This window comes from Salvelinus alpinus, chromosome 29 (genome assembly GCF_045679555.1).
Source record: "Salvelinus alpinus chromosome 29, SLU_Salpinus.1, whole genome shotgun sequence".
NCBI lineage: Eukaryota > Metazoa > Chordata > Actinopteri > Salmoniformes > Salmonidae > Salvelinus > Salvelinus alpinus.
In genome coordinates, this window is record NC_092114.1 from 17,880,471 (window position 1) to 17,907,614 (window position 27,144).

The window sequence follows — 27,144 nt, forward strand, 5'->3', positions numbered from 1 at the left end:
TAAAGACTATCTTATTTTATTAAAAACAAATGTATTCACAACCTGGATCAAATATTGTTTTATTATTTGTTATAACAATGAAATACATTCTAACTAGAAAACCTGCAAGCACGATTAAAGAAATAAACATTGAATCCAAGAAACTTGAGACGAGTGTATCCTACAAATAGACACACCACAATTTCAATTGTAACCTTTATAAGATTTTTATATGAAAAGCTAGTGCAAGTACAATATTTTACACAAAATGCACGCATATGGAAACAAAAGAAAACAAGTACGGTTTTCTCTTTTCCAGATAACAGATAAAGCCTGTGCATTTTGTAAGGTTTTATATTTTACTGACTGAGATTTTATATTTTATTGACTGAGGTTTTATATTTTACTGACTGAGTAAGGTTTTATATTTTACTGACAGAGGTTTTATATTTTACTGACTGAGGTTTTATATTTTACTGACTGAGTAAGGTTTTATATTTTACTGACAGAGGTTTTATATTTTACTGACTGAGTTTTACAATTTTACTGACTGAGTAAGGTTTTATATTTTACTGACTGAGTAAGGTTTTATATTTTACTGACTGAGTAAGGTTTTATATTTTACTGACTGAGTAAGGTTTTATATTTTACTGACTGAGGTTTTATATTTTACTGACAGAGGTTTTATATTTTACTGACTGAGTAAGGTTTTATATTTTACTGACTGAGTAAGGTTTTATATTTTACTGACTGAGTAAGGTTTTATATTTTACTGACTGAGTAAGGTTTTATATTTTACTGACTGAGTAAGGTTTTATATTTTACTGACTGAGTAAGGTTTTATATTTTACTGACTGAGTAAGGTTTTATATTTTACTGACTGAGGTTTTATATTTTACTGACTGAGTAAGGTTTTATATTTTACTGACTGAGTAAGGTTTTATATTTTACTGACTGAGTAAGGTTTTATATTTTACTGACTGAGTAAGGTTTTATATTTTACTGACTGAGGTTTTATATTTTACTGACTGAGTAAGGTTTTATATTTTACTGACTGAGTAAGGTTTTATATTTTACTGACTGAGTAAGGTTTTATATTTTACTGACTGAGGTTTAATATTTTACTGACTGAGGTTTTATATTTTACTGACTGAGTGAGGTTTTATATTTTACTGACTGAGTAAGGTTGTATATTTTACTGACTGAGTAAGGTTTTATATTTTACTGACTGAGTGAGGTTTTATATTTTACTGACTGAGGTTTTATATTTTACTGACTGAGGTTTTATATATATACCCCTTGGGGTCCCCAGGACCGAGTTTGGGAAATGCTGGGCTAGCCAATACTGCACAATATTTCCATACAATAGAGCAGGGCTCTCAAACCCTGTTCCTAGAGAGCTACCGTCCAGTGGGTTTAAACTCCAACCCTTTTCTTGGATAGCTACCGTCCAGCAGGTTTAAACTCCAACCCTGTTCTTGGAGAGCTACCGTCCAGTGGGTTTAAAACTCCAACCCTGTTCCTGAAAAGTTACTCTCCTGTAGGTTTTAACTCCAACCCTGTTCCTGGAAAGCTACTCTCCTGTAGGTTTAAACTCCAACCCTTTTCCTGGAGAGCTACCGTCCTGTAGTTTAAACTCCAACCCTGTTCCCGGAAAGCTACCTTCCTGTAGGTTTAATCCCCAACCCTGTTCCCGGAGAGCTACCGTCCAGTAGGTTTAAACTCCATCCCTGTTCCTAGAAAGCTACCCTCCTGTAGGTTTTAAACTCCAACCCTGTTCCTGTAAAGCTACTGTCCTGTTGGTTTTAACTCCAACCCTGTTCTTGGAGAGCTACCCTCCTGTAGGTTTTAAACTCCAACCCTGTTCCCGGAGAGCTACCGTCCTGTAGTTTAAACTCCAACCCTGTTCCCGGAGAGCTACCGTCCTGTAGTTTAAACTCCAACCCTGTTCCTGGAGAGCTACCGTCCTGTAGTTTAAACTCCAACCCTGTTCCTGGAGAGCTACCGTCCAGTAGGTTTAAACTCCATCCCTGTTCCTAGAAATCTACCCTCCTGTAGGTTTTAAACTCCAACCCTGTTCCTGTAAAGCTACTGTCCTGTTGGTTTTAACTCCAACCCTGTTCTTGGAGAGCTACCCTCCTGTAGGTTTTAAACTCCAACCCTGTTCCTGGAGAGCTACCGTCCTGTAGTTTAAACTCCAACCCTGTTCCCGGAGAGCTACCGTCCTGTAGTTTAAACTCCAACCCTGTTCCCGGAGAGCTACCGTCCTGTAGTTTAAACTCCAACCCTGTTCCTGGAGAGCTACCGTCCTGTAGTTTAAACTCCAACCCTGTTCCTGGAGAGCTACCGTCCTGTAGTTTAAACTCCAACCCTGTTCCTGGAGAGCTACCGTCCTGTAGTTTAAACTCCAACCCTGTTCCTGGAGAGCTACCGTCCTGTAGTTTAAACTCCAACCCTGTTCCTGGAGAGCTACCGTCCTGTAGTTTAAACTCCAACCCTGTTCCTGGAGAGCTACCGTCCTGTAGTTTAAACTCCAACCCTGTTCCTGGAGAGCTACCGTCCTGTAGTTTAAACTCCAACCCTGTTCCTGGAGAGCTACCGTCCTGTAGTTTAAACTCCAACCCTGTTCCTGGAGAGCTACCGTCCTGTAGTTTAAACTCCAACCCTGTTCCTGGAGAGCTACCGTCCTGTAGTTTAAACTCCAACCCTGTTCCTGGAGAGCTACCGTCCTGTAGGTTTTAAACTCCAACCCTGTTCCTGGAGAGCTACCGTCCTGTAGTTTAAACTCCAACCCTGTTCCTGGAGAGCTACCGTCCTGTAGTTTAAACTCCAACCCTGTTCCCGGAGAGCTACCGTTCTGTAGTTTAAACTCCAACCCTGTTCCTGGAGAGCTACCGTCCAGTAGGTTTTAAACTCCAACCCTGTTCCTGGAGAGCTACCGTCCTGTAGTTTAAACTCCAACCCTGTTCCTGGAGAGCTACCGTCCTGTAGTTTAAACTCCAACCCTGTTCTTGGAGAGCTACCCTCCTGTAGGTTTTAAACTCCAACCCTGTTCCTGGAGAGCTACCCTCCTGTAGGTTTTAAACTCCAACCCTGTTCCCGGAGAGCTACCGTCCTGTAGTTTAAACTCCAACCCTGTTCCTGGAGAGCTACCCTCCTGTAGGTTTTAAACTCCAACCCTGTTCCTGGAGAGCTACTGCCCAGTAGGTTTTAAACTCCAACCCTGTTCCTGGAGAGCTACTGCCCAGTAGGTTTTAAACTCCAACCCTGTTCCTGGAGAGCTACTGCCCAGTAGGTTTTAAACTCCAACCCTGTTCCCGGAGAGCTACCGTCCTGTAGGTTTTAACTCTAAACAAAAACAATAACAACAACAGCTAAAAGAACCAGGAAGTTGAAATGCATGCGTAACAAGTTGTAATGTACCACCCGTTGTTTTCTCTCCCCCTTCAACACCAGTTAAGACAAGACACCTTGTCCAACAGGGTTGTAGGCCACAGTAAGCAGGTAGTGTGGTGTAATGTTACTGGGCAGACACTAGGAGGAGCTCCTGTTTTCTATGATTCCAGAACTCAGCGATACAAACACAGGGCCGTGTATCCTGGAGAAAGCATGTCCTGTCTTGGTGCTGAAACCATGACAACGTCTTTGTTTTTGGTTTGCTCCCTCTTTTATTAAACATTGTCAGTTGGGTTGAGGAGTGGGGGATGTATGGGCTATGTATGTTTGTTTGAAATATTATATTACAGAAGTAGCCTACAATATTTGATAGATTATTCATTGGCAACATTTAAAAAATCTAAGCACATTTATTTGCCCATTTCTTGAAGATATTTCAAGGTTTCTTTTCTTTTTTCTTCTTAAGAGGTGTGTCCTTACAGATCTCTAATACACTGACCATTTGGTTTGCTATTGAGAACAGTGACAGACACTGGGGTTGGTGCTGTTTTAATACAGCATCTTTACAACAGGAGTTGGTTGTTGGATGGTTCTGGCCTGCTATGGCTATCATGTCTTTCCTTGCCTGCCTTAACAGTTCTTGTGTTGTGTCTCATTTCTTTCTCCGAGTGACTGGCAGTCAGCAATGCGAATGTCCCCGCATGTCCAGTTTGACCAGAGTCCCAGGTGTGTCTTTAACCACTAGGCTGTGTGTTGTGACCAGTAGACAGACAACATTTAATGAACCCCAGCTGACCGATGACCCATCCCTGGCCTTCAGTGTGTAGGGGTCAAAGGTGAGAGGTCAGAGTGAGTGACTGTATGTTTGTCTGTCAGCTGGTCATTGTAGATAGATGATGCTACTTCACTGCAGGACCAGAACAACCCGTTTATCCTTACTGAACCTACATATTGAGCGCATGCAGCCATCTCCATCATATAAAAATATCAGAATAATAATCCATACAATACATTATATTTATATATTTATTATATAAATATAATCAGTCAAAATAGTAATAATCCATATCGAACAGCCCATCCACATTGAATCGAGGTGAAACTTAACCATTGGGTTTGTGGACGTGTTTACGTTTTCTCTGCCTGAGTTGGTTATCCAGCGGTACGGACATTTATTGACAAGACGTCAAACAACAGTCAAGTTTCAACAAAGGAATCCTGATTGAATTCTGTTCATTTTAAAACCAAAAAGGTGCCAAAATATTTTTGCCAAGAAAGAAACAAAAGTAAAACTACAACATGGCAATAAACAATGAAAACAACAACACATTACTTTTCATTTTGAAACGCTGAAGCTCAAACCAACATTCATTTTATTAGATATTTGTGCAAGAAGTAAATAAGACAATAAAAACAGACAAGGTCAGCTGGGTGTGCTCCTCCAATGAGGAGGCTTGTCAGAAAGTCACATGACACATTCCCTAAACAGACGTCCATTCACGTCTCGAGTGCTACAAAGGAGACCAACACAAGGAAAAGGTGGTTGTCACTAGTTACCACAGTCACAAAGTCATAAACCCCACCCATTTCAACAAATGATCTTCTTAAAATGGGATTTTAAACCTAACCCTAACCTTAATCACACTGCTAACCTTATGCCTAACCTTAAATTAAGAATAAAAAGGTCATTTGTGTTTACATGCATTTTAACCATATAGCCAATATTTACTTTGTTTGCTGTGGTAATTAGTGGAAACCGGAAAAGGTCCTATAGACGGGTTGGTTGTTTAGCAAAAAAACGCACGCGTGCGCAACTATGGGGCAAAACAGGCGGGGTTGGCTTAGATTGTTGATAACATGTAAACTATATTTTGTCCCTATTGTTTTTTGAAAACTTAAATATATTTGCACAATGAGCATTTGTTGTCTCTCAAATACATCGTTACAGTTGTTGGAATAGCTAGCTAGCAAATTTTTGCCATATTAGCATAGATGTGACATCAGTCAAAACAAGACATTGTATCAAGAACAAGATAAAACTTGCTGAAACGAACCACCTACGATTCCCCACATGGCATCTTCTTGTCATTGTTGCTAGCTATCTGGCCATCCAGAACCACAACACATGGACTTCTGCCCCTTTGACGCATGCCCATAGAGTTCATGACGTTGTCAGCTAACCCATCTATTCCGAAAAAAGTAAATTAATGAAGAAACCAAAGGTCTTTTATACTATAGGACCAAATTGAACACAGAAAAGTGGGTGTGTCCATGAAAAAGGCCCTTCTGTTTAGAAACAAACCAAGAAACCGCCTCGCGTCTCAACACGTTGGACCCAAGAACGTGTCGGACGCTAGGCGAAATGGAGCAAAGAGTGGAAACACTACGGTTTTTCAACCAGGCCATGTGCAAAGAAATTAATCTGAACAATCTCTCCCATGTCTCTCTCTCTCTCTCTCTCTCTCTCTCTCTCTCTCTCTCTCTGTCTCATTCATTCTCTGTCTGAATTGAATGAATGTTATACCTCTGGGAAAGGCCTTGGTCTGAGGGTTTAGACCAGATCCGTTCCTCTGGGTTTAGAAAGTGCTGGAAACAGTATCAAGTCTACGCTGTTAGTCAACTATGTGCATCTTTATTGGTTGGTTTTACAAAAGTGGTCCCCACTAATACACGAGGTAATAATGACTGTTATCTGTCTTTTCTCTCTGAACCTTATGAGTGTTAGAGCTAGTGATCAGAGTAGGAGAGAACATCACTCACACACACACACACACACACACACACACACACACACACACACACACACACACACACACACACACACACACACACACACACACACACACACACACACACACACACACACACACACACACACACACACACACACACACACACATATATATCCATGTACCTGTATGTAACTATGCTTCGTCAAACATGTCTATCACCACACCAGACAGTATAAACTGGGCTGAGGCCAGGCCAGAGTACCAGTACACAACGTCCATCTTCCTTCTGAAACAGTCAAGTTCCTTATTTCAGCAGAGGCTTTATAACCAGCAGAAATCCACCTGACCTATCATAGTACTACCATCATACCACCTCTCACTACACCACAAGCATCCCAAGAATGTCTCTCCAAGCAAGTACAGTTAAGGTTGCAAATGGAGGGTATATTACTGGAAACTTTCACATTTTACCAGTAACCTACCAGATTTTTGGTATCTTTCAAGGATTTTATGTCATTTATCACCAGACATCTGGTGGCTCTTTGGGGTATTTCAGATTATCACATGTGTCTGTTATTATCTCTGGCCCTCTCGCTGGCCTTATCACATGTCTGTTATTATCTCTGGCCTTATCACATGTGTCTGTTATTATCTCTGGCCTTATCACATGTCTGTTATCGCTGGCCTTATCACATGTGTCTGTTATTATCTCTGGCCCTCTCGCTGGCCTTATCACATGGGTCTGTTATTATCTCTGGCCTTATCACATGTCTGTTATCGCTGGCCTTATCACATGTGTCTGTTATTATCTCTGGCCCTCTCGCTGGCCTTATCACATGTGAAATATATTAAATAATAATATTAAAAATATAAAAAAAATATGAAAAAGCTGTAAAACATCATCTTAAATATAAACCATCAATTTAGAGAATAACATTGGTGTTTCAGTATGAAAATATGAAATATCCATCATTTTGTTTTTTTACACACTTTCATTTAGTAGACTATGTCAATATGTATTTGTTGTCAATGTTTAGCTGTCACACTGGAGTCAGTTGTAAAGAAAGCCACTAGTTGGCAGAGTTGCAGAGTTCATTTTAAATACTGCCATTGTTGATTAGACGCTTTCTTCATTAATTAGGCAAAAAAAAAATCTTGAACCATACGGTCTATCTACTAGAAACTCATGGACAATATGGACACAGTTATAAATACAATTAATACTATATATGAATACCTTTAAAAAAAAAAAGTTATTCAAGTATAAATTACCAAAGTTACGATAGATTGACATACATTTTCTGTTAATTACCAAAATTACTGAAGATTCCGGTAACTTTGGTAAATTACCAGTAACTTTGCAACCCCAACCTCTCCCTAGCCAAGAGCCTGTCTGTCTTTCTTTCTGACTTCCACCTTTTTCCCCCCATATTTTTATTTTATACAACTTTTTTGGGACTGACATAGTTTTCCTGGACTGCAGAATGTAGAATTTACAGTATCCAGCTTGTTGAAATAGAGAGCCCGACTACAAATGAACTGCTAGCTGGAGCGTTGACTGACAAAGAATTCCATTCAGTGAGGTCAGAGACAGACTTCTACATAGCGGTAGGCCAGCATATCCTGTCAGGTTTCAGCTACACACGCAGACAACACGCCCTGTCCATCTCCATTTTCATTCACCTACTCTGCACTAATCCTTCCTGAATCAGTCTAGTGTGAGTCTAATGAGATTGAAGATATTTTAGGGCCACAGTAAAGGGGTACGGACAAAGACATACAGTACATGGCTAACAAACATCAGACGGACAATGCTACACACACTTTGGAGAGAAAAATGATCAACAAAGACAACTACTGCACATACAGTATGATTCCAAAGGCAACAGGAATCATTATCCTGATAACAACGGTGACTACCTGGGATTTCCTGAACTAGAAATAAAAAATAACGGCAGACTACCAATGTGTAGTTGCCACAAGATCTGCTCTCCCCTGCATCTGATTCCAACTGTATTATATCCTCCCACAACCGTAGTACAACTTTAATACAACCTTACTACAACCTTATAACAGTCCACTATATTTAATATACATTATGCTAAATCTCCTGACTGCATGACCCTTACTTTGAGTCCTGCCCTCTACAATCTATCTGTTCTGTCCACTAGGCCTCTGACCCTGCCCTGTCCACTAGGCCTCTGACCCTGTCCTGTCCACTAGGCCTCTGACCCTGTCCTGTCCACTAGGCCTCTGACCCTGTCCTGTCCACTAGGCCTCTGACCATGTCCTGTCCACTAGGCCTCTGACCCTGCCCTGTCCACTAGGCCTCTGACCCTGTCCTGTCCACTAGGCCTCTGACCCTGCCCTGTCCACTAGGCCTCTGACCCTGCCCTGTCCACTAGGCCTCTCACCCCTCCGACTAACCTGACCCTGTCCTGTCCACTAGTCCTTTCACTAACACAACTAACCTGACCCTGTCCTGTCCACTAGTCCTTTCACCAACCCAACTAACCTGACCCTGTTCACTAGGCCTCTCACCCCTCCGACTAACCTGACCCTGTCCTGTCCACTAGGCCTCTGACCCTGTCCTGTCCACTAGGCCTCTGACCCTGACCCTGTCCACTAGGCCTCTGACCCTGTCCACTAGGCCTCTCACTCCTCCAACTAACTTGACACACTGCTTTGATTGTAAAGCTGAGCTAAGCTGATATCGAGGATGGGGCGGATGTGGATTCCTGTGTGTTTAACCAGCTGAATCTCTGGGTTCCCGTCACACTGATCTCAACACGCAACAATTTCCACTGGAGCATGAACACTGTTACTTAATATGTCTCTAAACAAAAATACAGCGTGACTGTGTGTGTGGGAACTAGAGAGTGAAAGGAAACTGTGCTGGGGGAAGAAATAGGCAGTTGCACATACACTGAGTGTACAAAACATTAAGAACACCTTCTATATATATATATGTATATATAATACAACCTATATATATAATATATATATACACACACTTAGTTGCACCCCCATAGACTCTACAAGGTGTCAAAAATGTTCCACAGGGATGATGGCCCATGTTGACTCCAAAGCTTCCTATAGTTGTGTCAAGTTGGCTGGATGTCCTTTGGGTGGTGGACTATTCTTGACACACACAGGAAACTGTTGAGCGTGAAAAACCATGGCAGCGTTCCAGTTCTTCACACAAACCAGTGCACCTTGCACCTACTGGTCAGTCTATGTCATGTTATTTAATGTTATAAACATTCAGTCTATAAGGCCATGCCATTGATAGAAGGTAGATAGCGTTTGCCGAGGTTAAACTAACTAACTTGCTGCTGAGGTTCTAGTGAGTGTATGAGAGAGGCTGGATGGCTATGGGGTTGTCATGGGTACCTGAACTAGGGGTCAGAGGTTAAATGCTACACTAGTGGGTGTAGCATTATGGGCACTGTAGTCCATAGTGGACTGTCTGTCACTGCATATGTGAGAATCTCCCTGAATTCTCTGAATGGCAGGCCGTGCATCTGCAACATCTTAATAGGAAGTGAAAGGTGCTGAAATGACTAGGCTGGTTTGTTAATGGCTGGCTGGGTTCTTTGAAGGGGGTGTGTGAGCCTGTATGTTTGTGTGTGTGTGTGAGCCTGTATGTTTGTGTGTGTGAGCCTGTATGTTTGTGTGTGTGAGCCTGTATGTTTGTGTGTGTGAGCCTGTATGTGTGTGTGTGTGTGTGTGTGTGTGTGTGTGTGTGTGTGTGTGTGTGTGTGTGTGTGTGTGATCCTGTATGTTTGTGTGTGTGTGTGAGCCTGTATGTTTGTGTGTGTGTGTGAGCCTGTATGTTTGTGTGTGTGTGTGTGTGTGTGTGAGCCTGTATGTTTGTGTGTGTGTGTGTGTGTGTGGGGGGGGGGGGGGGTTATTGCAGAGAGCTTCTAGATGAAATTATTTACATGTCACAGCCAGTCAGAGAGAGAGATGGGCAGGAAGGCTTTTTACTAGAGTACTCTCTAGAAACACAGTTTCACCCCTCATCTCTAGAGACACAGCTTCACCCCCCATCTCTAGAGACACAGCTTCACCCCCCCATCTCTAGAGACACAGCTTCACCCCCCATCTCTAGAGACACAGCTTCACCCCCCCATCTCTAGAGACACAGCTTCACCCCCCATCTCTAGAGACACAGCTTCACCCCCCATCTCTAGAGACACAGCTTCACCCCCCATCTCTAGAGACACAGCTTCACCCCCCCATCTCTAGAGACACAGTTTCACCCCCCATCTCTAGAGACACAGCTTCACCCCCCCCATCTCTAGACACAGCTTCACCCCCCATCTCTAGAGACACAGCTTCACTCCCCATCTCTAGAGACACAGCTTCACCCCCCCATCTCTAGAGACACAGCTTCACCCCCCATCTCTCTAGACACAGCTTCACCCCCCATCTCTAGATACACAGCTTCACCCCCCATCTCTAGATACACAGCTTCACCCCCCCATCTCTAGAGACACAGCTTCACCCCCCATCTCTCTAGACACAGCTTCACTCCCCATCTCTAGAGACACAGCTTCACCCCCCATCTCTAGAGACACAGCTTCACCCCCCATCTCTCTAGACACAGCTTCACTCCCCATCTCTCTAGACACAGCTTCACTCCCCATCTCTAGAGACACAGCTTCACCCCCCATCTCTCTAGACACAGCTTCACCCCCCATCTCTCTAGACACAGCTTCACTCCCCATCTCTAGAGACACAGCTTCACCCCCCATCTCTAGAGACACAGCTTCACCCCCCATCTCTAGAGACACAGCTTCACCCCCCATCTCTAGAGACACAGCTTCACCCCCCATCTCTAGAGACACAGCTTCACCCCCCATCTCTAGATACACAGCTTCACCCCTCAAATCCACAGTTACACACATGCTGGCTCGACGCTTGTTGTCTAACTATTGGAAAGCAGCCCCCACACCCCTGCCGTGATGCGTTACATTTGCACTAGAAAACTTTACCTGAAAGGTTTTGATTGGTGAGGGGTGTAAGTGTGTGTCGTTGTTTTACTGAATTGTCCCATTTAGGTAGGGGTTAGTCAGTTAGAACAAGACTTAACCAGGGTCTCATTTTGGTTCAATGTGTATGAATGCAAAACCATATATGTAACGGTTTAAATATCTGCTATTTTACCAAGGTGAAGCTCTAGAAGCAAAAAAAAACATTATATCCATCCAGTCCTTACAAAAAGACACACACACACACACACACACACACACACACACACACACACACACACACACACACACACACACACACACACACACACACACACACACACACACACACACACACACACACACACACACACACACACAGAAACTAGCTCTAGAAGACATAGTCAAAGAATGTTATAAAAGAAAAAATGAAGATGCACTGCCGTGGCGTTGATCTGAGAAACCCTGTTTTATTCAAAACAATAAAGCATTTTCAAATCTTATACAGGGTGTCTACTCACTCCCCACCACCGCCACCACCATCCATCTGACTTTACCATCCATCCGTCCATCTGTCCATCACCACGGCAATCACCCGCACCCTCCAGGTAGGAGTTCCTCTTAACCACAGATCTAGGATCAGATTCCCCTACACCCACACCTAACACGAACCTTTAGGAGGATGAACTCATCATCTGAACCTACATCAGTGGCTAGAAGCAACTTCTACATACTTCTCCTACTCTGCCACATCTTCTACCACCTAAACACACCTGAACATCTAGTCCAATCAGAGAGCTCAACAGGTGTACCTGCTGGTGGCCCCGCCCCCGGCTCCAAGACCGACCGACACACCTCCACACTGTCTCTCAACCAAACCCCCAACAAGTGGGTGGGACTTGGACGTGCCACAGATGTGATTGACAGTGTGGTTGTCCAATGAGGAGCAGAGTCAAGATTGTCAGAGCCAATCAGCAGGGAGCGCACTTGTTAAGTAACTGCTACATTTCAGTAAAATGGGGTTTCAGCCATAGAGAATGATAGAGGCCTCTAGTGGCCAAAAGGTCGTATTCGCATGGGTAGCGCCATTGAGGGATTCCAACATTTTAATGTAGTCAACTGGGTGGGACTTCCAACTTCATTGGACGATCCCTCCTGGTGACCCTGTTGGAGTCATGTCCAACTGGGTCATCAGGAGGGACCAGCCAATAGTGAAGATGACAATTGACTACTTTAAAATGGAGATAGCATGGACAGCGCCATTGAGGCTGTCACAGACACTATAATGGCACCGATACAAAGATGAGTCCTCTACCTATCTCTATGGTTTCCGCTCACTGTGTGTTTGTGTGAGTGTGTGTGTTTGTGTGTGCAACCTGGCTGAAAACATAGGTGTATCTGAAATGGCATTCTATTCCCTATATAGTGCACTACTTTTGGTCAGTGCACTATATAGGGAAAAGGGCGCCATTTCGTACACAGCCAGAAAGTCATGTCACCCAACTGACTACCTCTCCAGATGTGCAAATTGCAAGATTCTCTTAAGTATAGAACTCCCAAAACAGGAACCCTGGACATTTAACATGGGATATATCAAATTAACTTATATGACATTTCTATACACGCACGCACGCACGCACGCACGCACGCACGCACGCACGCACGCACGCACGCACGCACACACACACACACACACACACACACACACACACACACACACACACACACACACACACACACACACACACACACACACACACACGCTGCACAGACCACTGAGAATCACTATCGTCTTAGTTTCCTACTCAAATATATTGGCTTCTCTATATCATCAAGGGGAAACATCTATGCAACGAAAGTATTTGGATGCATATTAAACGTATATCAACAAGTATGAAATACATACAGTCCTCCCTCACCTTCAGGAAAGTGCCTGTCTGTGTAGGTACTGTATTCCGTGTGTCACAGGAGGCTGGTGGGAGGAGCTATAGGAGGACGGGCTCATTGTAATGGCTGGATTGGAAACAATGCAATGTTACCAAACACATCAAACACCTGGAAACAGTGTGTTTGACTCCGTTCTATCTATACCATTCCAGCCATTACAATGAACATGTCCTCCTATAGCTACCCCCACCAGCCTCCTCTGGTGTGTGTGTACTTACACATACCTACATTCATGCACACTTCCCGTACATACATTATGTATATGACACACGTCAACATTTCTGTGTCCAGAGCGTCTATAACTCTCTCCGTCTCATCCACAGCATACCTGTACATAGTTCCTGCCTATTCCCATCCTTTGTCCAATCTCCTTTTGGACTTGATTGACATTTTGAGTTCCTTGAAAAGGCAGTAATGTGTCATTTTTTGACCACACCCATATTTTGAAGAGCATGTTCTGATTGGAGGAAAGTGCCTTAACAAAAAAAAACTCTTCTGCTATTATATAGTCCTCTATATTCCTCTGTTTTCTTTCTCACTTTCTTTCCCTCTCCTAACTGGCACTCGCTTCATCACCTGTCACATTCATCCCTGTCAAAGGTCAAGTGACTTTGTGACCCCATGACATCATCATTACCCTATGAAATCATCATGACCCCTTCACTGTTCTAAAGTGCTGCTGTCACAGAGTTCTACTTCTTCCTCAAGGTAAAATATCAAAAACATACAGTACTGTGTTAATGAAGAGAGACCAACAATAACAATAATAATAATAATAATAATAATTGTGTTATCATCAGTTGGTGAGTGTGACAGGTGTGCAAATGCAAGTGCTTCAAGACAACATGCTGTCTCTCTCTAAAGACTCTACAGTGACTCTCTGACTGCGTTCCAAATGGCCCCTATTCCCTATATTGTGCACTACTTTTGACTAGGGCCCATAAGGATAGAGCCTTAGTAAAAGCAGTGCACTATATAGGGAATAGGGGACCATTTGAGACGTAAGCTCTTTCTTTCTGCCATAAAAATGAAAAGGTTGCACCAAGTAAAAGTCATCTTCCTTTGAATAATCCCATAGTTCATCAACTCAGTGGGATTGTAAATGTGTGTATAAAGGAATAACATAAACACTTTACTTAACCACCCTGGATCAAATTATACATACAGTATGTGCCCCCTGACCTCAAAGTTTTAGACAATCATTTAAATATATCATTATCAACTCAGAACGTTTCAAGAATAATAACATAATGACTCCACTGTCACCCAAACATAACAAAGGAAGGAAGAGTTCTCTCTTCATGGTGGCCCAGTGGCGCGGCCTGATGACCTCGCCTGGCTGGTCTGGCCCTGCTGGGTGACATCACCTAGCTGAGTGGTCTAGGTGGATGAGTGTCGAGGCATCTGGTGACCCCTTGTTTAGGATTAGATGTGTAGTTCTAACCTTCTGTCAGAGACACACAAAGGTGTTATTATACATCCTCTTCTGTTCATGAGGGTTTCAATTTGTTAAAGTCCTTTTTTACTGTGTTTTATCTAAAGACGTATTGAGTCGCTCGGGATACATGACATCATATCAACTCAGGCTGCCACCATGGCAACGGGTGGCGTGGAGAGTGATTCCGTCCAGACATCCTGAACACTCTCGTCAGTAGTGCCCTCTACCAGGAAGTGATCTCACTCACCGGTCTACATTATGGCAGCTTAGTCATGTCCTAGGCCCTATAGGAAAGCTAACTTATATATTTCATTCAGTTGTCCACCTGCAGCCATCAAATGACCAGAGAGGTATCAAGCAGCGCTCTTGCATGCCACAAACCCACCAATAAAACATGTACTATACTTCACAAAACCCCTTGCCCAGAGATTTGTTGAAAAAACCCTAAGCAATTGCACCGTTTGCTCGTTTACGTAATGCCGAACGCATCTACTACAATGTTATTTTAACATGGAATTAATGTAAGGTGATAACATGGGTCAAATTTAGCCTACAGTAATCCGGATAGAAAATATAAACAAGAAACAAATCTAAAACAAAGTAGTTCAAATAAAACATTTATGAGGGCATCCTTTCTTTTTTCCATCTCTCCTCCAATCCCTATTTGAATTAACAGTCTTGTTTTAATCTCCTGCCTTCACTACTTGCCTATATTTGACCTGCCTTCGATGCTGATTTTTACCTCCTGAGTGATAAAGGAAGGTTTGGGTAGAGTCAACTGGGGCACCTCTTCGCTCCTCTCCACCTGACGGCCCTCGGGGGCCGACCACCTCCTCTTGCGGCTCGCCGGCTTGGCTGCACCCCTGCTGGATTCTGAATCTCCAGGCTGGCCTCCTTTCAAGTTGGCCTCCCCCCCGACGCCGAACCTCCGTTCCCCATTCTCTGAGGCGAACTGAACACCTTCAACCACCATTCCCCCACTGGAGCCTCTATGGCCCACCCCGTTCTCCTGCTCCCCGTGCCTGGCTGACCCCCTTCCACCCCGGGACGACCTGGAGGGTTTGAGGGGCCCGTGGATGGAGCCCATGTTGCAGCTAGTAGTGATTTCCATGGCCTGGTTCTGGGTCTGCTGGGTCTTCTTCAGTGAGCCGTTCCTCAGGTTCTTCAGGGTGAGGGAGATGCAGACGTCCCCTACTGAGAGCTTGGTGCAGGGTAGTTCTAACAGCTGAGTGGTCCGGTCCGGGCAGCACGACGACCAGCCCTGGCCGAATACGAAGAAGGGATACTCCACCTGCACCTCCACACTCACCTGGGGTAGATAGGAGAGAGATAATAAAAGAGATTGAGAGTGTGGGAGTAAATGGTACATATAGGGACAGATATAAATTTGTACATCAGACCACAGGAGGAGAAGGCGACACATAGGCGCATAGGACAGCTGGACACACTAATGTTAGAGGGACACATAGTCTGCTGATCCTAATAAGGGCAAACATACCAAAGAGCACACCAAGCTTAACATAAGTACGAAGGCCAAAGACATAGGCCCATAGGATAGATGGACATATATTATTTTTAGGACAAGAAGGGGTCCTGCCACCATTATAACCTAACTGAAAGCAGATATGGGCGTTATTGGGCGTGAACAAGCAGAAAGCTTAAACTAAAAGATAATGGTGGCAGATGGACTAAGGGAAGGAACTTCATTTGCATGTGGGATGGACTCATTTGATGTTTGTGTATAAGAACAGAGCCAGTGCTTATGGAAGTTGGTCTTTTCCGCGGACTGACACGGCTTCTGATATTTTGTATTAAAAGCCTATATTGAATTCACAAGTACTTGTAAGTGTTATATTTGTAATACGATTTTCCACGACAAGAGGAGAGGGGGGTGAGACGGAGAGAGAGAGAACAGACAGGAGAAAAACAAGTTAAACATCAGACATCATATACATAAACTCAGAGAAGAAACCATCTCAAAGAAACATCAGTAAACCACAGAAGACGAGAAGAGTGAAAAGACAGCAATGCTCAGATGCTGACCTTGTTTCAGAGACAGAGACAGGAGGGAGGGAGTTAGGACAGAGAACGAGAGAGAGACATGAGAGAGAAAGAGAGAGAGAATGAGAGAAAGAGAGAGAGAATGAGAGAAAGAGAGAGAGAAAGAGACAGACAGATAGACAGACAGACAGACAGACAGACAGACAGACAGACAGACAGACAGACAGAGAGAACAAGAGACAGAGAGAGAGAGAGAGATAGACAGAGAGGGACAGGGGGGGTGAGGGGGAGAGAGAGAGAGGGGGGAGATAACGAGACAGAGAGAGAGAGATAGAGAGAGATAGATAGAGAGAGTGAGAGAGAGAGAGAAAGTGAGAGAGAGTGAGAGAGAGAGAGAGAGAGAGAGCTTTCTCTCTCTCTCTCTCGCTCCCCTCCCCCTCGTATAAAATGGATCTGAAATGCAGCCATACACATCAACACCTGTAGATTTATATAGCTTAATAACACAGGTTAAAAGGTGCTAACTATAGCCTACTGTCACCTATCAACACTAATCATATAGGAGACTACACCTAAACTATAGCCTACTGTCACCTATCAACACTAATCATATAGGAGACTACACCTAAACTATAGCCTACTGTTACCTATCAACACTAATCATATAGGAGACAGCACCTAAACTATAGCCTACTGTCACCTATCAACACTAATCATATAGGAGACTACACCTAAACTATAGCCTACTGTCACCTATCAACACTAATCATATAGGAGACTACACCTAAACTATAGCCTACTGTCACCTATCAACACTAATCATATAGGAGACTACACCTAAACTATAGCCTACTGTCACCTATCAACACTAATCATATAGGAGACTACACCTAAACTATAGCCTACTGTCACCTATCAACACTAATCATATAGGAGACTACACCTAAACTATAGCCTACTGTCACCTATCAACACTAATCATATAGGAGACAGCACCTAAACTATAGCCTACTGTCACCTATCAACACTAATCATATAGGAGACTACACCTAAACTATAGCCTACTGTTACCTATCAACACTAATCATATAGGAGACAGCACCTACACTATAGCCTACTGTCACTAATCATATAGGAGACAGCACCTAAACTATAGCCTACTGTCACTAATCATATAGGAGACTACACCTAAACTATAGCCTACTGTTACCTATCAACACTAATCATATAGGAGACAGCACCTACACTATAGCCTACTGTCACTAATCATATAGGAGACAGCACCTAAACTATAGTCTACTGTCACCTATCAACACTAATCATATAGGAGACTACACCTAAACTATAGCCTACTGTTACCTATCAACACTAATCATATAGAAGACAGCACCTAAACTATAGCCTACTGTCACTAATCATATAGGAGACAGCACCTAAACTATAGCCTACTGTCACTAATCATATAGGAGACTACACCTAAACTATAGCCTACTGTTACCTATCAACACTAATCATATAGGAGACTACACCTAAACTATAGTCTACTGTCACTAATCATATAGGAGACTACACCTAAACTATAGTCTACTGTCACTAATCATATAGGAGACTACACCTAAACTATAGCCTACTGTTACCTATCAACACTAATCATATAGGAGACTACACCTAAACTATAGTCTACTGTCACTAATCATATAGGAGACTACACCTAAACTATAGCCTACTGTTACCTATCAACACTAATCATATAGGAGACTACACCTAAACTATAGCCTACTGTTACCTATCAACACTAATCATATAGGAGACAGCACCTAAACTATAGCCTACTGTCACCTATCAACACTAATCATATAGGAGACAGCACCTAAACTATAGCCTACTGTCACTAATCATATAGGAGAATACACCTAAACTATAGCCTACTGTCACTAATCATATAGGAGACTACACCTAAACTATAGTCTACTGTCACTAATCATATAGGAGACAGCACCTAAACTATAGCCTACTGTCACTAATCATATAGGAGAATACACCTAAACTATAGCCTACTGTCACTAATCATATAGGAGACAGCACCTAAACTATAGTCTACTGTCACTAATCATATAGGAGACAGCACCTAAACTATAGCCTACTGTCACTAATCATATAGGAGACAGCACCTAAACTATAGCCTACTGTCACTAATCATATAGGAGACTACACCTAAACTATAGCCTACTGTTACCTATTAACACTAATCATATAGGAGACTACACCTAAACTATAGCCTACTGTCACCTATCAACACTAATCATATAGGAGACAGCACCTAAACTATAGCCTACTGTCACTAATCATATAGGAGACAGCACCTAAACTATAGCCTACTGTCACCTATCAACACTAATCATATAGGAGACAGCACCTAAACTATAGCCTACTGTCACTAATCAACACTAATCATATAGGAGACTACACCTAAACTATAGCCTACTGTTACCTATCAACACTAATCATATAGGAGACAGCACCTAAAATATAGTCTACTGTCACCTATCAACACTAATCATATAGGAGACTACACCTAAACTATAGCCTACTGTCACTAATCATATAGGAGACAGCACCTAAACTATAGCCTACTGTCACTAATCATATAGGAGACTACACCTAAACTATAGCCTACTGTTACCTATCAACACTAATCATATAGGAGACTACACCTAAACTATAGTCTACTGTCACTAATCATATAGGAGACAGCACATAAACTATAGCCTACTGTCACTAATCATATAGGAGACTACACCTAAACTATAGCCTACTGTTACCTATCAACACTAATCATATAGGAGACTACACCTAAACTATAGTCTACTGTCACTAATCATATAGGAGACTACACCTAAACTATAGCCTACTGTTACCTATCAACACTAATCATATAGGAGACTACACCTAAACTATAGCCTACTGTTACCTATCAACACTAATCATATAGGAGACAGCACCTAAACTATAGCCTACTGTCACCTATCAACACTAATCATATAGGAGACTACACCTAAACTATAGCCTACTGTCACCTATCAACACTAATCATATAGGAGACAGCACCTAAACTATAGCCTACTGTCACTAATCATATAGGAGAATACACCTAAACTATAGCCTACTGTCACTAATCATATAGGAGACTACACCTAAACTATAGTCTACTGTCACTAATCATATAGGAGACAGCACCTAAACTATAGCCTACTGTCACTAATCATATAGGAGAATACACCTAAACTATAGCCTACTGTCACTAATCATAAAGGAGACAGCACCTAAACTATAGTCTACTGTCACTAATCATATAGGAGACAGCACCTAAACTATAGCCTACTGTCACTAATCATATAGGAGACAGCACCTAAACTATAGCCTACTGTCACTAATCATATAGGAGACTACACCTAAACTATAGCCTACTGTTACCTATCAACACTAATCATATAGGAGACTACACCTAAACTATAGCCTACTGTCACCTATCAACACTAATCATATAGGAGACAGCACCTAAACTATAACCTACTGTCACTAATCATATAGGAGACAGCACCTAAACTATAGCCTACTGTCACCTATCAACACTAATCATATAGGAGACAGCACCTAAACTATAGCCTACTGTCACTAATCATATAGGAGACTACACCTAAACTATAGCCTACTGTCACTAATCATATAGGAGACTACACCTAAACTATAGCCTACTGTCACCTATCAACACTAATCATATAGGAGACTACACCTAAACTATAGCCTACTGTCACCTATCAACACTAATCATATAGGAGACTACACCTAAACTATAGCCTACTGTCACCTATCAACACTAATCATATAGGAGACTACACCTAAACTATAGCCTACTGTCACCTATCAACACTAATCATATAGGAGACAGCACCTAAACTATAGCCTACTGTCACCTATCAACACTAATCATATAGGAGACTACACCTAAACTATAGCCTACTGTCACCTATCAACACTAATCATATAGGAGACTACACCTAAACTATAGCCTACTGTCACTAATCATATAGGAGACAGCACCTAAACTATAGCCTACTGTCACTAATCATATAGGAGACTACACCTAAACTATAGCCTACTGTCACTAATCATATAGGAGACAGCACCTAAACTATAGCCTACTGTCACTAATCATATAGGAGACTACACCTAAACTATAGCCTACTGTCACCTATCAACACTAATCATATAGGAGACAGCACCTAAACTATAGTCTACTGTCACTAATCATATAGGAGACTACACCTAAACTATAGCCTACTGTTACCTATCAACACTAATCATATAGGAGACTACACCTAAACTATAGCCTACTGTCACCTATCAACACTAATCATATAGGAGACTACACCTAAACTATAGCCTACTGTCACCTATCAACACTAATCATATAGGAGACTACACCTAAACTATAGCCTACTGTCACCTATCAACACTAATCATATAGGAGACTACACCTAAACTATAGCCTACTGTCACCTATCAACACTAATCATATAGGAGACTACACCTAAACTATAGTCTACTGTCACCTATCAACACTAATCATATAGGAGACAGCACCTAAACTATAGCCTACAGTCACCTATCAACACTAATCATATAGGCCTATAAAATCAGATGTAAAGACAATATTAAATTGAGAATAGTGACAGTACAATATGGACAGTCAAGGTATATTTTATCCCCGATCTTGAAAATATATGACCATACCAGACAATTTCATATACAGTTGTATTTAATGGATTACATAAATGGGAAACTAATGAAGAAAATAACATTCTTTTCCATTTATACAAAGTGTCGGGTAAATTGCCACAGTAGATTTGCTGTGGTAAACAAGAAAATACTTTATTTCAATTGTACTGAATGCTTGTGAAAAAGATAAATCAACCTGTTCAAAAAGGACTACGTTGTTCCCATGACAATAGCAATCAGAGGGGAACACATATTGAAAGACTTTGGTTGCAGGTGGGACTAACGTGCGGTTATTAGTGGGAACAATAATGGTTGCTATGGAGATGAGCTGTGCGGGTGAATGTAGTTTGTATTGATGGTTTAACGAGACATCAACTGGTGATAATCTAGTGCCCGTCGATGGTTACAATTATAGGCCCCATGTTATCTGATGATAATCCAATAGGCTACATTCTGCAGGCTCCCCGTTAGCCTATCCATTGTCACATAATGAAAGGTGTGGAAACCCATCATAGGCTACTGTTTGTGTTTCCCTGGCTGAGTTGATGAGCTGATTTGGGCCATCAGTTGATTGACAGCTTATTGAGCAGCTTGTTTAACAGTTGAATTCACCATTCCCACTCACTTTCGGCCAACCTGGTCTCTTTAATTACGAGACAATGATTTGGTCATTATCATTGAAGAATCTGGCACTTTGCTGCACCCGTGTTTTAATGTTAAAGTCATCCCACTGCTAAACGGCATAACGCCCTAAACTCTACCGTCATTATACTGTATCATTATTATATTATATTATTATAAGCATTATATTATACAAGCCTATTATTAATAGTATTTTTTTTTTTACCTTTGTCATTTTTTAAACCTTTTATTTAAGAGCTAGATCAGTGTTAGAAAGACAGGGGGAGGGTGAAAAACACGGATTCTGGGGTCAGTGACTAACCACTGGACCACACAGGCACTGAGGCTGCCAATCAGTTATTATGCCTATTGCATGCCTTGAACATTTAATAATTCCCCTAACGAAAAATACATCCACCCCCTAAAATATATGTCCATTTATTATCATCCAAATAAGAATTCACACAAGGAGCGCAAAAGCCTGCACGTAGCCTGCACGTAGCCTGCACGTAGCCTACAACGGACGCCCAGTGGACTTGCGGTCTAAAATAGCCTGCACGTAGCCTACAACGGACGCCCAGTGGACTTGCGGTCTAAAATAGCCTGCACGTAGCCTACAACGGACGCCCAGTGGACTTGCGGTCTAAAATAGCCTGTATTGCCTATAAACACAAAGAGGCTGATGGAACAGATCAGAACGTTTAAAATGTTGATCAAATATTATTTGCTCACATTATAAGCGGAGCAACGGCTACATGGTAACACACGCGAATGTCCCAGAATGCAAGTAGCGGGAAAACACCAGTCTAATGCCACTAACCACATGCCAGCGGTTTCATATGACAGAGATGGAAATACATACAAATAATAAATGTTTGTGTCAATTAATCCCACATGAGATGGGTTGTGTGAAGGATGGTTTTGTTCTCTTTTTAACAAAAATATAGGCCTTATAGAAATAGGACATGTTAATCACAAAACATAGCGTGACTGCTGAATAACAAGAAAACAGGAACTGAGCAGTGTAGCCACCGACAACTTAGCTCAAACTTCACAACAAACACTTCCGGATATCTGGATCCTGTGTGCTGTGAGGCTGGGACCAGCTTGGGCACCACCGATAGGCTAGCAAGTTTAAACCACGCTAAGCCTCTACTGTGACAGGCCAACTCTAAAGTTGGAACTACATCTGTCACAGTATAAAAGAAGATGTCTGTACTATTTCAGTCAGTTCTCTGCTTTACCCTGCGTGGTGATACAGTGAACCCGTATATACGAAAATTGCATTTACCATTTATCACTTATGTTAAATAAAAATATTTAAAGTATATTCGGTGACTTTGAATCACATTTTATCCTGATACCAGATTCGATTGACGCAACCCTTTACAGTTGCCAATTGGTGATTTGACACGAATATGAAATGTAATTCATTCATTGTGAAAAGATTCATAAAGAGGGGAGATCTAAAATATTTGGATGTGAATGTCTGTCTCTCCCAGCTGACAGCCCCCTTCATCTATTCCAGTAGACTAAACCATTCAGCCTCTGTCCTGAACACATCACCATGGCCTGTTCTCTCCCAGATTCATGGTAAAAAGGTGCCTAATTCCAGCCCATATGATAGGCCGACAGTATGCAACGCCCAATCACGGATACCATCCTATATTTGGGCCATGGGGTGGGGACATTCCAATGAGGAACAGAATCTGGAACAATCTGGAACAGAATCTGTTGTAATTAAAAACAGTTTGAGGTATGGTAACCCCCCCCCCCCATCCCCAAAAAGGTGACGACTCCTCTGAAACTTGTATGGGTCATAGAGCAAAATAACCAACACCTTTGTGTTGTTTGTATGAGTCTCCCCTTTCAATGCTTATTAGTTTGTCGCTCAAACAGTTTGGGTTTTACAGATGATTTGATTTGATTTCTTGTCCGGATCCTCTCATGTGTTGACAAACAGCGCCTTCACAAGCCACAGGTGCCTTCACAAGCCACAGGTGCCTTCACAAGCCACAGGTGCCTTCACAAGCCACAGGTGCAGGCAGCCACTACAAGACACAGGTGCAGGCAGCCACTACAAGCCACAGGTGCAGGCAGCCACTACAAGACACAGGTGCAGGCAGCCACTACAAGCCCCGGGTGCAGGCAGCCACTACAAGCCCCGGGTGCAGGCAGCCACTACAAGCCCCAGGCGCAGGCAGCCACTACAAGCCCCAGGTGCAGGCAGCCACTACAAGCCCCGGGTGCAGGCAGCCACTACAAGCCCCGGGTGCAGGCAGCCACTACAATCCCCGGGTGCAGGCAGCCACTACAAGCCCCTGGTGCAGGCAGCCACTACAAGCCCCGGGTGCAGGCAGCCACTACAAGCCCCGGGTGCAGGCAGCCACTACAAGCCCCAGGTGCAGGCAGCCACTACAAGCCCCGGGTGCAGGCAGCCACTACAAGCCCCAGGTGCAGGCAGCCACTACAAGCCCCAGGTGCAGGCAGCCACAACAAGCCCCGGGTGCAGGCAGCCACTACAAGCCCCGGGTGCAGGCAGCCACCACAAGCCCCAGGTGCAGGCAGCCACTACAAGCCCCAGGTGCTGGCAGCCACTACAAGCCCCGGGTGCAGGCAGCCACTACAAGCCCCAGGTGCAGGCAGCCACTACAAGCCCCAGGTGCAGGCAGCCACAACAAGCCCCGGGTGCAGGCAGCCACTACAAGCCCCGGGTGCAGGCAGCCACCACAAGCCCCAGGTGCAGGCAGCCACTACAAGCCCCAGGTGCTGGCAGCCACTACAAGCCCCTGGTGCAGGCAGCCACTACAAGCCACAGGTGCAGGCAGCCACTACAAGCCCCAGGTGCAGGCAGCCACTACAAGCCCCAGGTGCAGGCAGCCACTACAAGCCCCAGGTGCAGGCAGCAACTACAAGCCCCGGGTGCAGGCAGCCACTACAAGACACAGGTGCAGGCAGCCACTACAAGCCCCAGGTGCAGGCAGCCACTACAAGACACAGGTGCAGGCAGCCACTACAAGACACAGGTGCAGGCAGCCACTACAAGCCCCGGGTGCAGGCAGCCACTACAAGACACAGGTGCAGGAAGCCACTACAAGACACAGGTGCAGGCTTTATATCGGTGGAAAGAGAGGATTGAGTTGCAGCCACTACAAGACACAGTAAGTCTCTAGTATAAACACACAGGGAGTTATTCAATAATCGATTGACGTGCGCAGGCACTGGTTATCACCTCTGCCCACTTGTGAATATCAATGTTATATTGATGCACAAACATGATTAGCGTTTGTTTGTTATTTATGAAGTTATATAAACAAAAGCGTTCTCTTACCTGAGCGCGGTGCTCGCCCACGGAGAACTGTACGATGGCGAAGTTGGACGTGTGGCTGCCGTCGATGCGTTCCACGGTGGACGAGTCTATCTTCAGCTCGCTGCTGATCTCAGCGCTCTGGATGAAGTCGTCCGTCTTCAGGTCCTCCACATGCTTCAGCTCCCCGTCCGCCAGCTGGATGATGGAGCCCTTGATAAAGTAGGCGGGCAGCGAGGAGCCTGAGGGGGCCGAGGAGGTGGCTGAGGAGGGGGCCTGAGGGGTTGGGACCACCGGGAGGTGTAGCTGGGCCTGGACCATGCTCCCCCCGGCACCAGCAGGGTGGGACAGAGGAGGGTAGGGGGCCGGGACCTCAAATAGATGCTCCTCTCTGGGGTTAGTGGTGGCGGCGACGTAGGCGTGGGGGAGTGTGGCAGGGAAGGGCTGTGGTTGGCTTGTGGTGGCTATGTGGGCAGTATGGCCAGCCTCCAGGCTGGTGACCCCGGCCCCACTGACGGGGATGATGATAGGTTGAGACCCTGAGGCCCCTGGGATGAGCAGGTGCTGGGACAGACTGGTGTGGTACTGTTGCCCCCCTGCACCCCCAGACAGATACCCGATGATGGGCTGCCCACCTGGGCCAGCCTGGTAGAAGTTGGCGGAGAGTTGGCCTAGGGAGAGGGGCGATGCATCGCTGGCGTTGTGTGTGGGCTGGATGACTGTGTGAGTGTGGGGGGACAGGGAGCTGACGGCTGCCTTAAGACTCTCCACATTGAGCGCAGGGGGAAAGGTGAACGTGGAGGAGGTGGAGGAAGAGGTGCGGTACACAGGTTTACCCAGGAGGAGGCTGCCTTTCTCTGGGTGCAAGGCAGAGGAGAGGGGTAGTCTTTCGGGACTCTGGTGGTCTTGTCCTCCGTGACTGTTGGGGACGAGCATGAGAGAGGTCTGTAGCCCTGAGGCATCATGGGAGGTATAGGTCTCATAGTGATGGTGGGAGCTCTGCTGCTGGTGGAGCTGGTGATGGGAGGAAGAGGAGGAAGAAGAGGAGGATGGGGCTCCTTTGCTTTCCTTCCTCTCAAAGCGGCCCCTCTTCTCCAGCTCTCCATTGTGCAGCTCTCTGGGCCGGCCCTCCTCTCTCTTAGTCAGGGGCCCCTCGGAGCCGGAGCCTGCATACTGTACTCGCACCTGGGAGCCCCCGCTGAAGGCCAGGGTGTGGTGGGGGTCGGGGTGCAGGTGGTGGGTCCCTCCGTGGGGCAAGGGGGCAGTCCGGGGGGCCACGCTCTGAGAGGAACCAGAGAGCTGGACGTACTGGGGGCCAGTGTCCGATACAGCCAGGCCTGGGGGTAGGGACTGGGTTGGGGGGCGACCCAAACCCACAGAGTGGTGCTGGTCCAGCTTGGAGGTGATGGTGGTGTTGGGGTAGGGGTCAGGGTGGGAGCGTTGGGATGTGGAGGTGGGTAGAAGGGAAGGCTGGGAGGAGAGGTAGCCAGCATAGGGGCCTGTGTAAGGGGAACTGATGAACTGAAGGTTGTGGGGAAGCTGGGTGTAGTGGATGGTCCCCCCTGGTTGGGACAGAGGAGAGCTGTACATGGCAGGTAGCGATGTGGTCACCACTCTGGACTGATGTGATGAAGACGAGGAACAGATGGAGGAAGGGACCAGGAAGTCTGAGTGGGTGGTAATGGTGGAGCATAGTGGTTTGTACTGGGGCACGTCAGACTCACAGGGAGTGCTGGTACGCTGCCCACCTCTACCGCCATCCCCGTTACCTCCGCTAATGTCTCTGTTGTGCCCGCCAGCTACGCTGGCCAGCCATGTCAGGTTCTCTCCTCGCTGGGTCTCGCCGGTGGGCGCCATCAACAGGGGCCTGTCATCTGCAGTGCTGGCTGTGAAATCTCTCTTCTTGGGGGGCAGACACTCGTTGCTGCGCTCATGGTTGGACTTCATACTGTTGTCTTTTCTCTCTAG

General features: G+C 44.5%; 1 protein-coding gene and 1 long non-coding RNA gene across 4 annotated transcripts in view; both read right to left on the reverse strand.

Moving 5' to 3' along the window:
* Positions 1-4,387: 4,387 nt before the first annotated feature.
* Positions 4,388-10,583, reverse strand: LOC139559193 (uncharacterized). The gene is made up of 2 exons (XR_011671712.1): positions 8,662-10,583; positions 4,388-8,516 (listed from the first exon to the last, which is right to left on the reverse strand). It is a non-coding gene; the product is annotated as an uncharacterized lncRNA (long non-coding RNA).
* A 949-nt stretch (positions 10,584-11,532) lies between these two features.
* The window catches only part of LOC139559192 (ataxin-1-like), a 197,338-nt gene continuing 181,726 nt past the window's right edge, over positions 11,533-27,144 (reverse strand). For 2 of the 3 annotated variants that reach the window (XM_071374965.1, XM_071374966.1), the window contains 3 exons: positions 25,201-27,144; positions 15,211-15,777; positions 11,533-14,477 (listed from right to left, as the gene is read on the reverse strand). The exon at positions 25,201-27,144 is cut by the window's right edge and continues 1,032 nt beyond it. In XM_071374965.1, coding sequence (XP_071231066.1) covers positions 14,394-14,477; positions 15,211-15,777; positions 25,201-27,123 — 2,574 coding nt within the window. In that variant the 5' untranslated portion in view covers positions 27,124-27,144 and the 3' untranslated portion in view covers positions 11,533-14,393. Of the gene's footprint in view, positions 15,778-25,200 lie in introns of all 3 variants that reach the window. The other variant, XM_071374967.1, reaches the window with a different exon arrangement.